The sequence below is a fragment of the Aptenodytes patagonicus genome, chromosome 18, assembly GCF_965638725.1.
Source record: "Aptenodytes patagonicus chromosome 18, bAptPat1.pri.cur, whole genome shotgun sequence".
Lineage (NCBI taxonomy): Eukaryota > Metazoa > Chordata > Aves > Sphenisciformes > Spheniscidae > Aptenodytes > Aptenodytes patagonicus.
The window spans coordinates 6,751,341-6,765,056 of record NC_134966.1 but is presented as its reverse complement, the minus strand read 5'-3'; the positions used below and the strand labels follow the sequence as shown (position 1 = coordinate 6,765,056).

General features: G+C 43.4%; 2 protein-coding genes across 3 annotated transcripts in view; one reads left to right on the top strand and one right to left on the bottom strand.

Moving 5' to 3' along the window:
• The window catches only part of NUP188 (nucleoporin 188), a 30,152-nt gene extending 22,509 nt beyond the window's left edge, over positions 1–7,643 (bottom strand). The window contains exons 1-10 of the mRNA XM_076355360.1: positions 7,617–7,643; positions 5,608–5,662; positions 4,934–5,007; positions 4,254–4,338; positions 3,481–3,561; positions 2,959–3,003; positions 2,232–2,324; positions 1,970–2,089; positions 1,339–1,550; positions 431–545 (exon numbers count right to left, since the gene is read on the bottom strand). Of these exons, the coding sequence (XP_076211475.1) occupies positions 431–545; positions 1,339–1,550; positions 1,970–2,089; positions 2,232–2,324; positions 2,959–3,003; positions 3,481–3,561; positions 4,254–4,338; positions 4,934–5,007; positions 5,608–5,662; positions 7,617–7,642 (906 nt within the window). The 5' untranslated portion in view covers position 7,643. The remainder of the gene's footprint in view (positions 1–430; positions 546–1,338; positions 1,551–1,969; positions 2,090–2,231; positions 2,325–2,958; positions 3,004–3,480; positions 3,562–4,253; positions 4,339–4,933; positions 5,008–5,607; positions 5,663–7,616) is intronic.
• Positions 7,644–7,766: 123 nt separating this feature from the next.
• On the top strand, positions 7,767–13,451 carry DOLK (dolichol kinase). 2 transcript variants are annotated; one of them, XM_076355584.1, is made up of 2 exons: positions 7,767–7,800; positions 10,891–13,451. In XM_076355584.1, exon 2 carries the CDS (start codon positions 10,996–10,998, stop codon positions 12,565–12,567), a length of 1,572 nt encoding a protein of 523 aa, XP_076211699.1. In that variant the 5' UTR covers positions 7,767–7,800; positions 10,891–10,995; the 3' UTR covers positions 12,568–13,451. The 2 variants fall into 2 exon arrangements, with proteins under 2 accessions (XP_076211699.1, XP_076211700.1); XM_076355585.1 differs by lacking the exon at positions 7,767–7,800 and adding an exon at positions 9,776–10,396.
• Positions 13,452–13,716: the final 265 nt, after the last annotated feature.

Here is a 13,716-nt window from a genome sequence, read left to right as displayed (position 1 = left end):
AGAGCTGGACACAGTGCTCCAGGGGGGGTCTCACCAGAGCAGAGTAGAGTCACCTCCCTCGACCTGCTGGCCACGCTGCTTTTGATGCAGCCCAGGATACGCTTGGCCTTCTGGGCTGCGAGCGCACATTGCTGGCTCATATCCAGCTTTTCATCCACCAGTACCCCCAAGTCCTTCTCGGCAGGGCTGCTCTCAATCCCTTCATGCCCCAGCCTGTATTGATACCGGGGGTTGCCCCGACCCAGGTGCAGGACCTTGCACTTGGCCTTGTTGCCCCAGAATGTTATGTGGATGCTAGTTCCTACACCTGGTCAACAAACCCAAGGATCAGAAATCTACAGACATAATCTTTAAACAGCACTGCTTGGGTAATCACAGTCAAGTTCTGTATTGTTAGGCCTGATGAGAGGTTACCCTGCTAGTGCTTTACCTGGTGGATGCGCTCGTTATTGGCTAACTTGTGCTCTTCCGTCCTGTCATCCAGAGCACGTTCATGGAGGGAGTCAATTTCCATGCCTTCCACCAGAATAAGAGCACTAAAGTAGCTACAAGCAGGAAAAGAATAAAAACAAGTACGTCAGAAACTTTATTTAAGAATTCAGGTTTTGGTTTTTTAAATTGTAAGTGGTCAAAAAACAACCCTTAGTTTGCTTTTGTTCAGCTGTTCTTTGAAGCAATGAGAAATTACATGAAATTAACAGCAGGTAATTGAAATTTTGTTTTGAAATGCTAGTATATGACAGATTACAATCTTCAGAACTACCATTTCTGGTTGAACAGACAAAAAAAGGTCACTGAAATTTGAAGACTGCTCTTCCACCTTTGTAACTCTGCCACCTGGCAGGATTTTCATTCCCCCTGGCTGCAGCTCGAGTTATGTCCCATGCAGAAAAATTAAGACATTACTGCCATTTGTAAGCAGACTCACAACACCCTGAACTGAGGCAACACAGTTAATACAGGTCAGAGAGAGAGCACTAGCCTCCACGCAGGTAGCAGCCAGACTATCAGCACAGGACTGTGAAGACGCAATTTTACTTTACCACTAGACCATCTAAGAAGGAGTGGCACTGTGTCTTCATTGCCACTCTTACCAGAGGCAAGATTATATACTAGATTAAAGCTAGTATATGGATACCTCTCTACTTTGCAAGCACACCTTCATTTTGCCACAAACCTCCGAGGTGACCAGAAAAGCTATTTTGCCTTCAGCACAATAAGCTTAGCTTGAAGTAGCAGTGATTTTAAGAGGCAGCAGCAAGAATTATAAATCCTTTTTTCCTGAGGAAAACAACTGTTTTGCTCTGTACTCACTTCACAAATATACATGATACTTACCCAATACGATCCACCAGGTGATCCATGCTCTCATCTACCAAATGTCTGTTCGTTTGTCTAGTGCCAAACCCCTGTTCTTTGAACATCTTTGCAAATGCCAGAAGCTCATCAGGTGCCATTTCAAAGTATGCATAGTAGAGGAAGATGACTTCCAGGAGCATGGACTGTTCACGGAGGCATTGCACAAACCAACGGGAAACCTGACGTTCTGTCTGCACAAGAAGAAGTTCTACCATCATATGTCGAAGCTCACAGGTCAGTCAAAGCAGTAAGAAACTGAGAAGCGTTGAAGCATTTCAACAGCTTGTGTAGCCAGCGGTTTGTATCAATGGCAAGGAAAGCCACTGTAAAGATAGAGTGCGCTGATGCAGAGAGATTATGAACGACTACACATAAACGCATCTGTTAGCCTAGGGCTATCAATGGATTTATTACAAGGAACAATACGTTCCATGCAACACACTCTGTTTCTGAGCAAAAGTGCGTCCTGTTAGACAGAAAACAAATTTTAGGTTTCTTGGACCAGGAGAAGCATCCTTTTTAACTGCATCTGCACATATGCATTTTCCAACACGCCCCATAAAAGGAAAGACTCAATAAGTTTGATAAAGAATAGCAAGAAACAAAATACCATGAGATTTCCATGTGTTTCCCATGTAGGAGCTTCTGCTTTGTACAGCTCTTCAAACTGTTTCCGGTAATTAGGAACTAGTTCCTTGTCCAACTTTTCAACACACTGGAAGTATTGTGCCTTAAATAAACAAATAAATAAATGAACTTCTCACATGCACACTCACGTGCTTTTTACAATCACACGTGGACAATTACTACACAACTTACATATTTAGCCTATTTCAATGACATCGCATCCAGGAAAAGGTTCCTGTACTCACTGTGTAAGGGTGCCTCTCATCCTGAAAATAAGTGAGTAGATGGAGGACACAGCGCAGAATGCAGATCCTCTCTTCATAGTAATAGTCAGCAAGCTGTGCATACATAGTGTCATCAATATCAATTTGGTATTGTGTCCGACTCCCATACACCCTCCTCTCCCATACATTGCCAAGGCCTTCATCACAAGAATATATAGTGCTCAAAACATTACTACAGATGGAGTTTCAACTAAGCAGTTTTTAAGTTATCTGAAAAAAAATAATACTTAATTAACTTTACAGAACTCAACAAAACATGCCCATAGGGACATGTCTATAATTACACTGTTAAGTGAGAAAACTTGGGAAAGGAAGCCAAAAAGAGAGAGAGAGATGATCTCTCATTCCTCATCCCTATTATCCTCTGTCAGATATGATCATCAGTCTCCATTTCAGAGTTGTCACTTCAGACAATAACATATAAACCTATAAGCTTTGGAAAACATGGGAGCATACATCTGCCCAGCTAAATTCCCCGATATTAAACCTAAAATTTCCTTTCTGTAGCAACTATTAACACTGTTCAAATCTTTACGCGCATCCCTCTATTTCAGAAGCATCTTCTAAAATCTGTTCTTTATATGAAGGAATGCTTCAATTATTCCAAGATTTTCTGGATCCACAGAAATAAAGTTGGTTCTCTGTCAACAGATCTTTTCAACAGAAAACACAAATGGAAATTACTAACCTTCAGCATCAGAGCCTGACTCTGCCTTTCGTCCTGAAGAACTGTCTGTAAGCAAAACACAACAAAATAAAGAATTATCTACTGCAGAAATACCTACTGACAAAATACATACTCACAAAAAAACCCTGAAATAAACAAAAGACAATTTGTCTTTCCATTTCTTTTGGAAAGACAGATTCCAAAAGTACAAAGCCAAAACACTCATTTGTAACTACGTATTTGTTCTTCATCTCCACTCACTCTCCTTCACTAATCTGTAGCTTTCCTGTATTCCTGCGATAGAGAGAGGAGCTGAGTTCCTGCAGAGAGATTCAAGCAGGAAGACGTACTAGAAAGTTAGGCCTGGATATCTGCTATCACATTTCCTTAAAGCGGCACTTGAGCATTGTAGGTTCAGAGAAGAAAAGCTACAAAGCCATTTCCAAATCAGAACTCAGACTCACACCTGACGGTATGCATCAACAAACTACTGGTATTAAGGAAAGATGTGGAGTAAATAGAACATAAACGGGAGCTACGGACCTTCAGGGAGTCCCTTGTTCCTCTGTAATCCTCTTGAAGATAACACTGTAACAACTGCACACTCTGCTCTTCATCCAGACCCTGAAAAAAAGAGAGATGCTCTGAAATGAATAGAAGGCAACTGAATTAATTAAAGATGAAGATTCTCTCCAAATATTCAGGCAGCTCTTCTCTTCAAAACAAGTAACTTCCAAAATACGCCAGAAGAAAATTTTTTGCATCAGGCAGATGCTTGCTTTAGTCAGCACTTCTGTTTGAAGCAAAATACATAAGCTTTGATGTCACCTAGATGTAGCCAGTTTAACTTCAGCAAAAGGAGCGTAACAGTGATTTTCAAAAAAGGTACCACCACCAGTCACCGAATTCCAACTTCTGGCTTGAAGGAACATAACCTCGCAGATAAACCGACAGCACTTTCAAACATGGCAACTGATTTAAGGGACATCAGTTTTTAGCTGAGCAGTTTCAGATGTCTTGAAAGAATCCAAGAAAGACCAAAAGCGGGTGACTGCTTCTGAAAAGCAGGGCCCTTTGCAGCAGGAGGGGGTGTTAACCAGGAAAACGGAGGCACCTCAAGGTCACTAATCACTTCTTTAAATTTTCACCTACAGCCCCAACATGTACTTCTAACATCCTTTAGATTATTTTGAACTAAAAGGAATTTAAATTTGCCTCTATTCAACATCAAGAAGCTTACTTAAGTAACAGAATCCCAGTAACAATACATTCCAAGTGCAGGGATAAAAAATAATCAGAATAGCACCTTCACTCACCAAAAACTTGCTGACCCGCAGACCCAACTCTTTTAGTGGAGCAGCTACATCTTTATCAGCTTTTATTTTTTCTGCTGAAGTGGTACTAAAGAAAAAAGACATTTTAGTCATTAAAAATGCAGCAATCCCAAGGAATGAACCAAAGAGGCTTAATTTCAAAGTTCTCAGTTTTATCAGTTTAAACCGAACATTTGCTTTTACCTCAATGGCCTTTCAATATTTCATACAACAATATTCTGTAATCTTCCCACCAGACAAAACTTAACATCGTTCACAATCTTATTACTATAATAAAGGCAGGCTGTATTCATTCCACCTTCTCCAGTGAGGGAATCTGGATATCTTTCCGGGATGACTGAGTGTCAAGAGGAGTCACTTCTCCACCGGCTGCATACCTGCACATGATCGCTGCAGCTCAGCAGAGGCAAGGGTTAAAAGCCACCTAACATTAGCAGTGACAGCAAAAACTGCCGTTACTTCTTTCTGGTCTGTATTTCATGCCCAAAAATGTTATGTGGATTAAGAACTTTCTCTTGCTTCTCCTCTTCTGAAATCTCAGATCACGCAAGAGAGTAAAAATCTATTTTTATGTAATCAGAGAGAAATATTCAAAATGCTCCCCTACTTATTAGGAGATCCCATTTTAGAGGAGAATTTCTGAAATCAAGCAATTACTATACCTTGGCGGTTTATAGTATGAAAGTCCCTCTAACAATCTCTGCCAGTGCTTGTTCAATTCTGCCGCAATCTGTGCCTAAAAAAAGAACCAAATACTACTGAACAGATTCCTCAACGTACACTGCTGAGTATCAGATTTGTTAAATTTAAGCGAAGCAAAGAAATTCCACCACCACCAAGAGACAGGAACAACATAAGACTGAATCTGTGATTCAGACTGATTCAAGGTGCATATTGTATGAGAAAGCTCGCTGCCTTGCCTAATCACGGGAAGGGAGAGGAAATAGGAGGCAATGGACTGGGTTCAGAAACATTTGGATTTCCAACCTCTGGGCAAATTCTTGAAAGCATGGGCTCTGTCTCAGAACATAAGGAAGCAGGCTGTACCACTCATGAATACCCCAGGTCAGCCAGTCTAGAAAGTAGCACTTGTGTCCGCTCCGGAAAGGGAACCACCTTTCACATGCATCCTTCCAGGTAGTTCATGAAGCAGCTATAAACAAGGAGTGGAAGAATGAACAAGTAGTGGAGAGAGAGGAACAAAAATCGCACTGAGGAAGAGGGAAAAGCAGCAAAACATATTTTCATTAATATTCAGAGAGATGTATGAATTACATATTTAGCCACGGAGTCCGGTCAGTGATGGGCAAACCTGCTTAGCAAGACACGGACTTACCGGTTCTCTTAAAGCTGATCTGCCCAGAAGAATTGTCCACAATTCTCTGCTGCTCCTGTATACGAAGGGAAAAGGTGGAGAGTATTTTAACGATGAACACTATTTCAGGCTTCCATTTAGCTTACACCTTTTCAAACCTGCCATTAACTCAGAGCAGATCACACTGCAATATAAGAAAACTGATTTAAGGACCATTGGTTTTTAGCTGACCAGTTTCAGATGTCCAGGAAGCCAGGAAAGACCCAAAGAGGGTGACAACTGATATAGCAAGACTTGCAAACTCATATCAAAGAAGCATCACATTTGTAACAGTTTATTAGCTCAATTTGATTTTGCTACTTGGACGTTTGACATTAGTAAAAAGAAACCTAATGGAAGTATAGAGCAATATTTTATTCAGTTACATTCGATGCTCTCCTCCAAACAAATTTTTCCATAGCAGTTTCATCCTTCACTCTAAGTGGAACATAAAACTGGGTGAAGTGAAAAATTGCAACACTTTTACATAAGGTAATGATTTGCCGCAGGTCTTCAGAACATTTACCCTTGGCTTCTTGTTTCTTCCTGAGAACTCTGTAGAAAAGCCAGTCTGCGCTATAAGGTATTACAGATCAAATCCTGACCCTGGCATACGCATCTAGAAAAATGAGTGTCCCTACAACTGCTCTGAAAAAGCATGTTTGCCAAAAAGAATATTTCAGGAATATTTCAGGAACTTAGACAAATGCTGATTTGATAGTAACGTAATACAAATCAGGAGTTAAACACCACAGCTCCCCACACAAAGACTGTCTGCAAAAGCAAGAACACTCATTAACTTATTTTTAGAATAGCATCATCAAAATAACTCACTATGGCAGTGAAAGTCATCTGCAACTTCTGACACATGGTGCCACTTAAATGATAAGACCTGTTATTTCCAGTACACCTATCAACATAATTTCTACCTGCTAATTCCTTGGTAGTTAGGTGCACCTCCCTGTGTATAAGCTAACAAACCTCCCCATGACTCGGTCGGCAACCAGCTGCAGGTGCAACCTCTCCAGCCCACAGAGAGCACCGAAAGGCCACAGAATTTTACCAAGAAAAGAATCGCTTTGTAGAACGGAGCACCAGCCTAGCAGAGCCACCCCTGCTACTTTTCATTCCCTCCTAGTCTCTTCTGTGAATAGAACGGACCATGGTTTGTTGCCAATTCATTAATTAGACCCCAAGACAGCTAAGGAGGGAAAGCTCTCTATGCAATCACATGTAGCAGTGGTGTTCTTGTCCCCATTAGGCCTTACAGACCATTTACCGTTCATTTACTAAAAATTAGACATCTAGGAACACTCCAGAGCATAAAAACGTTACAATAAATGTCAAAAAACGTGCTCAGGACAAGCGAAGGCACCGATCTACAGTGATCGCCGAACGTGGGATTCATTGAATAGCTTCCTTTGCACATCTTCCACATCTCTATTTCGGTTTTTATATTTGCAAAGAGCTGTCCGAAAGGTGGAAACCAGCCCCTGAATGCTCTGCTCTCCACGAGAGCAGCTCTGGGACTGGGGAGGAGGTCTGACAGACACCGCCGAGCTGTCAGCGTAAATCGAGACTTCAGCCTCGCAAAAGCAAAAGCTTTTACAGAGCTCTGTTTAACATCTCATCTTTTACGACACGGCAGAATAAAAGAAACGCAAAATCACTAAAAAGTCACTACTAACACCGAAATTTAGCCGCCTGGGGGGTGGGGGTGGGGGTCCCCGAGGGGCCCCTCAGCGAGGGACGGGGCGGGGCCTCGCTGCGCGCGCGGGGGGCGGGGCCAGGCCGGCGCGGGCCGCGCTGCCGTTAACCCTCCCCGCCCCGCTCCCCCCCGCCGGCGCTGCCCCCTCCCCGCGGGGCCCCTCTCTGCGCCCCCCCCGCCCCTCCGCCCCGCGGAGGGGGGCCCGCGCGCAGCGAGGGACGGGGCCGCCCCCGCCTTCCCCCCCGCACCCCCCGCCGGAGCAGCCGCCGCCGCGCCCCCGCACCTCGCGCACAGCCCGCCCGCCGCCATCTTCGCTCCCCTCTCACGTGACCCGCCGCGCCGAGTCGTCCCCTCTCCTTCCCCGCGCCGGCGTCACGTGGTGGGGCCGCCGCTCCGCCTTCGGCCCCCTCCCCGGCGGGTTGGGTCATGTGACAGACGGCAGCGCCAAGATGGCGGCGTCCCGCGAGGTGGGTGTGCGCTCGGCTCCCGGGCTGCGGGGTGAGGCGGTCGGGGAAGGCCGCAGCTCCTCGGCGGGACACGGCGCTCACCCGGGCAGCGGCTCCGAGACCTTCCGGGGGCTGTTGCGGCCGCCGTCCCCGCTGCGGCCCGTGCCCCGCCGCAGCTTCCCAGTAGCGAAGGCTGGGTTGCGGGGTGCCGCGGCTGAGAGGGAGAGGAGGAGGCGAGGCGGAGGGCGGCGCGGAAGGACAGGGCAAGGGGAGCCCGCAGCGCTGCGGAGGACGGAGGGAAGAGAGGGAGGAGGCAGGTGTTGCAGCGAGGCGAGGGCTACCGGGCGTTTGGGAGCAGCTCTGAGGAGAGCTTCCCTGCCCAGAGCAGCCGGGATGCGGATCACGAAACGGGCAGAAAACGCTTCGTCCGGCTTGAAACTGGGGGCGATGGGTCCCGTTCGATGCGTGAGAAAGCGGGAGCGCTGAGGAGCTTCGCGTTACCTGAAAGGAGGCGTGGCGGAGGGAATTGCAGCAGGCAGAAGAAAATGAAATAATTCAGCAGTGAAATACATCGTGTCGTAAATTCAAAGCTGCTGCGTGAGAGGAGGAGACCTGTGTTTCATACGGTGAAATTCTTCCTTGTCTTATAGCCAAGCTGGCAGGCTGCCTGCTGGGGGAAGCTGTCATGTGTCGTTATTGATGCAAGAGCTGGGCTGCAACCTTCAAGTTGCCAGACTGAGTGGGACGTCTTTTTCAGTCTTTGGCTAGCGTGTGGTATTTACCCTGCCTCTTCTCAAATAAGCCTTAAGCTTCTCCCTCCCCTGTGCTCAGAAACAACAAGGAGTAGGACCCCAAAACCATTACTGGTCGTAGGTAGATGCTGCCCGTGCCAGTTCTGTTTTATTGACCGTATGATTAATTCTTCTCCTGGTCTGTTTAAAAATGAATTCTGATGGCAAAAATAGTGTACTTGGCCTGATCGAGCTGTATAGCAACAGTAAATGTAATGAAGTTGTTTGGCAATCAAGTATTTCAGGCTACGTGAACAAAGATGTCAAAAAGCACTCTATTAATAATTAAGAGTTTTCAGTACAAAGTCATAAATAACTAAACGCTCCAGACCCACAGCGTAAGGGAGTTTGACAGTACAAACTTTAATAGCTACCCAGTAATATTACTGCTAAGATCTCTATCAGCTTTATAATCTGGTGACACCATTCAACACTGGATGAAAACCCAAACCAGGACTTTAAATAAACTTCTAACCTTCCGTGAGGGAGCTAATGTAGATATTAGTAATGAGACTGGGGGAGCAGAATTTAATAAGAGTTTACTACCAATCGGCTTAAGGGTGGGCCAGAAAGGATGAAGCAATCCAAAGTTTCAGCTGGAGTTATCATATCCAGCAGGGATACATAGAACTGGATCAGCCATTTTGTTGCCAACAGAAATACAGAAAGGTACCTTCAAAGAACCCAAAAGAGACACCAGTATAATGGCATTGGCTTACGTATGGCTAAGACATAATATCAAATTATGGATAAGGAGAAATAAAGGTTGCCAGAAAGCAATAAATGCTGGTGAGAATTGCACAATGTTTGAATGCCCACAATACTTCGAAGAAGATAAGATGTGATTTAACTTAATAGAGTCATTATGTGCATTGCTGATTATCTCAACTATTTATCTTATGGTCCAAAAGTTTAAAGGAAAGATTAGTTTGCAATGCAGCTGTCATTGGCTGTGAGCCTTGGTTCAGAGAAGGTGAAGTGCTGTAAATGCAGTAAGCGTTAGTAAGGCAAGGGAGTGAAGTGATACAGAAAACAATGACAGCTTCAGATCATGATCAAGAACATATTACAAGGTTTACTTACTCTTGAAGAATTTGAGGAAAGTAGTGCGTACCAGGGGTTAGTTAAACAAATCACTTATAAAGTAATGATGCATTTTTGGGATGAGACTTGCTAATATTTGTCTAGTGTCATTAATGACTAAAATATTTCACTTACTGATACAGATCTAGAGTCTGTGTAAAATAGGAGTGTGGCATTCTCACTCAGAAAATGGGAATCGAGATATCTGACAGGGAAGAGGCTGTGCCATGGGTTAAAGAGAAATTAAGCCAATACCTTTCTTTAAAGATAAAGAAGAATAAGTCAGACTCATTTACTCACATATGAAGCTGTATAATGGTTAAATCATATGGCTGCAACACATCCTAGAGTTAAACAGAATATTGCCAATATCAAGATGGACTAGAAGCATATTTTAGAATAGATATCTTTGTAACAAAAATGACCCAGCAGTGCTGTAGAAGCAAAACAAATTAAGCTGCTTAATGCTAAGGATGTGGTGAACATCCTGTTGTGGCTGCAGGCAAAATGATTTCTGTTCATTTGATTTTTCTGTGCTCAGATTTTCAGCTTAGCTTATCTTGACAGTTCTGGTAATAGATCAAAATTAGATGAAATATGCCATTTGACAACTTTTTTTTTTTTTTAAATGATTGTGATGTTTTCTTTCCTACTTCTATTGTAAATACTACATAGCATTGTAAAACACCTGCTGCAGTAGCGGAAGCATTCAATCATAACACCAGTAACAGAAGGAGAGAGAGGTACGTAGGGGGTTTTGCACAGCAGTGGGAGGAGAAATATTTAATAAAAGGAGGAACATTCTGTAAAAATACAGTGAAGACTGCATACAAAATTAGGTTCTAAAATTACCTTTAAACTTTTAAATTAACTGCGTTTCAAATTCACACCATCACAATGAAGCCTTCTGGGAATACTTATGGCTTGTTTGCTTCACATTTCAGTTCAAAGACATTGCAACAGAAATACTTAAAACTATCCGAATACCCCAGTAGTCAGTGGTTCATTTCTGTCACTGCAGGCTGACTTCTCTGATTCTCAGAGGAGGATAACAGTTTTGGCTGATCCATTACCTCACTGGTTTTATTTTTTTTTTTTTATTCACCTGTGTGTTGACATTAACAATTGGCACATAACTATCAGTTTAAATTGAGCTTAAGAACAAACCAGCTGTGTGAAAGCTTTAGCTTGTCTAGTAGTTGCTTTAATTATTTGCTCTTTTTTTTTTTTTAAATAGGAATTGCGGTAGCATGAAAGGGAATTCTTCCTAATGGGCAACTATTGAGCACATTGGGACTCCTGAGAAAGATTTTGAAAGCTCGAGCCACGTTGGACTGGAATCATGTTAAACAAGCCAGTGCTGGCAGAATCCCTGATCGTGTTCATCATCGTTCTCTTTGTGCACGCAGTGGTGTGGGACCGGTATTCCTGGTGCGCTGTCGCTCTCGCCATCCAGGCTTTTTATGTCCAATTCAAATGGGACCGTCTGCTCCAGCTGGGTGGGGCTGTATTCCAGTTCCGTACAGCAGCGAACAGTGGCCTCCTGCCAGCTAGCATGGTCATCCCCTTGTTGGGAATAGCGATGAAGGAGAGGTGCAAGTCTGCTGGCATTGTGTACTTTGAACGTTTTGGCATAGTTGTAGCTTCCACTGGCATGCTGGTTGCTCTCTTTCTGTCTGTAATAGCGGTTGGCATCACAAAACCTGTGCCAACCAACACTTGCATACTTACTGGTGTTGCTGGCAGTATAATTATCTATACCATGAAGCACTCTTTGACTGTTTCAGAAGTGATAGAGGTCCTAGAAGTGCTGCTAATTTTTGTCTACCTCAGTATGATCTTGCTGTACTTGTTGCCTCGATGTTTTACTCCTGGAGAAGCATTGCTAGTTCTCGGAGGTATAAGTTTTGTTCTCAATCAGCTCATTAAACGCTCACTGAATGTAATCGAGGGCAGAGGTGATCCCATAGATTTTTTCCTTCTGGTAGCAGTTGTTGGAGTTGTTCTTCTTGGGCTTTTTTTCACTGTGCTCTTCGTTTTCATGGATTCGGGTACGTGGATCTCCTCCATGTTTTTCCACATGATGACAGCAGTGCTAGGCTTAGGGGTCATCATGCCTTGGCTGTACCGACTGATCCAGAGGAACCCTTTGTTCTGGCTACTCCAGTTTCTGTTTCAGACACAGACAAGAGTTTACCTTCTTGTATATTGGACGTTTTTGGCTGCTTCAGCGTGTGGCGTAGTTTTCTACCAGAATGCTAAGAGATCATCTGAATCTAAAAAACACCAGGCCTCGACTATAACCAGGAAATATTTCCATTTCATTGTTGTAGCTACTTACGTTCCTGGACTAATTTATGACCGCCAGCTTCTCTACGTTGCTGCAGTACTGTGTCTGGCAGTGTTCATCTTCTTAGAGTATATTCGGTACTTCAGGATCAAGCCATTTGGCCAAACCCTTAGGCATTTGCTGTCTCTCTTCTTGGATGAAAGAGACAGCGGACCTCTCATCTTGACTCATATTTATCTCCTCCTTGGCATGTCCCTCCCAGTATGGTTGTTCCCCAGATCTTGTGCTCCTAAAGGTACCTTGTCTGGGGCAGGAGCACTGGTCCCCTACTCTGGGGTACTGGCCGTAGGGGTAGGAGACACTATTGCCTCCATTTTTGGTAGTACAATGGGGGAAATCAAATGGCCAGGAACAAAGAAGACCTTTGAAGGGACAATGACAGCTATTTTTGCTCAGATCATTGCTGTGGCTCTTATTCTGATCTTTGACAGCAGTGTGAATCTGAACTCCAGCTATGCCTGGATTCTGGCATCTGTGAGTTTAGTTTCTCTTTTGGAAGCTTACACTACCCAAATTGATAATCTGCTGTTGCCTCTCTACCTCCAGATAATGTTTATGGCTTAGCACTTCCAGGAACAGAGGTTTCTCCCTTTCTAGAGAAAAGTGGTAATAGAATATGCACTGTAATGAGAGATCAAAGCTGATCTAAACACTGCTTTTGGTGCAGCAGACAAAATTGTTAAAAACAGAAATGAAAAAGACCTATTTAAAATAAAGGGTTTGTTTTGGTCTTGGTTTTTTCCCCTGTTTAAAACAGCATGAGTTGATTTATGTTCTCATGAGAACACAAACGTGACTTGTAAAGTGGATTATTAAACACAAATGCTGTTTTTATGTCTCTTCTGGGTGCTCGGAGGCAAAGGAGGTAGACGAAGAAGAGGTAAGTCAATGAGAGAGAAAAAAAAAAAAAGCAAACCTCTCAGATCCTGCCACCTCAGTATTGCATCAGAGCCAAAACTTGGTTTACTGTACTGAGCCCTGCCGTCTTGCATTACTGCCTACGCAAACTCCTCATTTCTGTATAAGCACCATTTAAAGCATGTTTTATAATGAGGGTGGCCACCATCTACACAAAGCGAATACGACTGTCCCAACGTATCCAGTCACCGTCAACAAGAGCCATACTAATGCACTGCGATGTATGAACACGACTTCAAATTCAGTAGCTGTAAGAGCTGAGTTTAGCCGGGGCGGGTGCAGGAGGTTTGAGAGTGTAAGAGACTGTTTATTCCAAACAGTACTAACAGGAGAGTTGCAGTTTTAACCCTGGAGATCTATGCAATGAGAAAAAAATGTTTTATCTTCAAGATTTTAATCTCTAAATTCATTTGGAATAAACATTCAATACAGGGGAAAAAACCTAAGCAAAGTCACAGAAAAAAACTAATTACACATTAATCATGAAAGCAGAAAATGTGTTAAAGTCAATAAACTTCTTTAATACTGTTGCTGTTTTCTATTTTTCACATTTTTTCAGCTAGATGTTTAATCAATTTATAAAAATGCTCCTATCAACAAATTGAGTAAAGTCATTTAATTCCATCCATTTAATTAAAATTATAACTACCGTTTTGTGGCTAAGAAACCCACCTAATCTTTGTGTATTAAGCACTTCTGTGTTGACAATCTCTTCTCGCCAGTTTGCCAAGTGTCCACTAGAAGAAGACACATTAGCACCTGTCCTCCCTGCCTCTTCCCTTCCCCTGAGAAGCG